This window comes from Numida meleagris, unplaced genomic scaffold (assembly GCF_002078875.1).
Source record: "Numida meleagris isolate 19003 breed g44 Domestic line unplaced genomic scaffold, NumMel1.0 unplaced_Scaffold528, whole genome shotgun sequence".
In the NCBI taxonomy this organism is placed as follows: Eukaryota; Metazoa; Chordata; class Aves; order Galliformes; family Numididae; genus Numida; species Numida meleagris.
Genome location: NW_018364744.1, coordinates 1 through 2,422, shown reverse-complemented (window position 1 = coordinate 2,422; position 2,422 = coordinate 1). Strand labels below are relative to the sequence as shown.

The 2,422-nt window shown below is 58.6% G+C and overlaps 1 protein-coding gene across 1 annotated transcript in view; it reads right to left on the bottom strand.

Moving 5' to 3' along the window:
* LOC110391820 (vacuolar fusion protein MON1 homolog B-like) overlaps positions 1-2,418 on the bottom strand; it is a gene marked incomplete at its 5' end in the record, with an annotated part of 19,699 nt that extends 17,281 nt beyond the window's left edge. Inside the window, 2 exons of the mRNA XM_021383768.1 lie at positions 3-147; positions 1,906-2,418. Of these exons, the coding sequence (XP_021239443.1) occupies positions 3-147; positions 1,906-2,418 (658 nt within the window). The remainder of the gene's footprint in view (positions 1-2; positions 148-1,905) is intronic.
* Positions 2,419-2,422: the final 4 nt, after the last annotated feature.

Genomic DNA, 2,422 nt, shown 5'->3' with positions numbered 1-2,422 from the left:
GCGTTCCGTCAGCAGGAGGATGAGAGTCACCGCACTGGAACCACCGCCGCCGGGGCCTTCATCCAACGCCGCCGCATAGGCGTAGAAGAAACCGTCAGGGTTGAAGCGGGGCAGGCACACGGGGCTCCATACCTCGCCCGAGCCCACCTGTGGGGACAGCCAGGGGATGGGACAGTGCTCAGGTACGGCTGTTGGGGGGCTGGTGTCACCCGGTGTCAACTGGTGTCATCCGGTGTCACCAGGAATCATCAACGCTGCATGAACAACAGAGGAATCTACAACAACAGCGCATCCCCTTCCCCAGCTGAGATAATGGAGGACAAGATGGCGGTCAGCTCCGGGTGTTGTCCCTTTGTCATCTGGTGTTGTCCCTTTGTCACCCGGTATCACCTGGACATTGTCACCTGGATGCCATCAAGGCTGCATGAACAAATGAGCACTCAACAACAGCGTGTCCCCTTCCCCAGCTGAGATAATGGAGGACAAGATGGTGGTCAGCTCCGGGTGTTGTCCCTTTGTCACCCGGTGTCACCTGGATAGTGTCACCCGGACACCATCAACACTACACGAACAAATAAGGACTCAACAACAGCGTGTCCCCTTCCCCAGCTGAGATAATGGAGGACAAGACGGCGGTCAGCTGCGGGTGTTGTCATTTTGTCACCCGGTGTCACCATTTGTCACCCGGTGTCACCTGGACATTGTCACCCGGACACCATCAATGCTACATGAACAAATGAGGACTCAACAACAGCGTGTCCTCTTCCCATGTTGAGATAATGGAGGACAAGATGGCGGCCAGCTCCGGGTGTTGTCCCTTTGTCATCTGGTGTCACCTGGACATTGTCACCCGGACACAATCAACACTGCATGAACAACAGAGGACTCTACAACAGTGTGTCTCCTTCCCCAGCTGAGATAATGGAGGACAAGAGGGTGGCCACCTCTGGGTGTTTTCACTTTGTCACCTGGTGTCACAAACACCGGAAGATGGCCATGAAAGGAACACATCATGGTGGCCAACCAACAACCCAAGGTGGCCACTAATGGAAGACGCCATCATGGCCAACCAGCAACCCCAAGGTTACCATGAATGGAACGCATCATCATGGCCAACCAACGACCCCATGGTAGCCATGAATGGAACACAGCATGGTGGCCAACCAATGACCCCATGGTAGCCATGAATGGAACACATCATGGTGGCCAACCAACGACCCAAGGTGGCCACCAATGGAAGACGCCATCATGGCAAACCAACAGCCCACGGTGGCCATGAAGGGAACGCATCATGGTGGCCAACCAACACCCCATGGTGGCCACGTATGGAAGCCATCACTTTGGCCAAACCACTGCCCCCAACCCGACCACCACCCCGGTAGCAAACCAACACCCCAAGGTTGCCCTGAAGGGAACACATCATGGTGGCCAACCAATGACCCAAGGTGGTCACCAATGGAAGATGCCATCATGGCCAACCAATGACCCCAAGATGGCCATGAATGGAATGCATCATGGTGGCCAACCAACGACCCAAAGTGGCCACATATGGAAGCCATCACATTCACCAACCCACTGCCCTCAACCCGACCACCAGCCCGGTAGCAAACCAACACCCCAAGGTTGCCACCAATGGAAGATGCCATCATGGCCAACCAGTGACCCCATGGTGCCACCAATGAAAGACGCCATCATGGCCAACTGACAACCCCAAGGTTGCCATGAAAGGAACGTATCATGGTGGCCAACCAATGACACAAGGTGGCCACCAATGGAAGAGGTCATGTTGGCCAACTAACAACCCATGGTGACCATGTATGGAAGCCATCACGTCGGCCACCCCACCGCTCCCAACCCGATCCCCACCCCGATATCCGGGCCCAGCCCCGATCCTGCCACGCTCACCTTGAGCAGGTTGAGCACCAGGTGGATGTCACTGGCGCTCAGCTCTCCCCCTTCGGCCAAGGCCCGCTGCCTCGCCACCATCACCAAGTGTCTCCCGATGGCCACCAACGCCAACACCAGCGCCGGGACGCTCGCCATCGCCGCCCGGCACAACGTGGCTGACAGTGCCCTCCGCAGGACGCTGGGGAGCAGCATCGCCTGCAGCGCCCCGAGAAGCAGCCGCCTGTTGGCCGTGGTGCCACTCAGCAGCCGGTCCAGGACGGATTCGGCGCCAGACAGGAGATGGCGGAGGTTGAAGCCGCGGCGGTGGGTGAAGACGCAAGCGATGCCATCGCGGGTGAGGAGGCTGAGGATCTGCTCGTGCACCAGGGCCAGCTCGCGGTGCAGCTGCCACGGGGGCTGGGGGCCGCATGACACCGACACCAGGAGGAGGGGCCCGCGCTGCTCGAAGACCAGCGTGCGGTCGTCTGCGGGGAGACGGACAGACAGGAGACAGGCAGACAGACAGATGTCACAG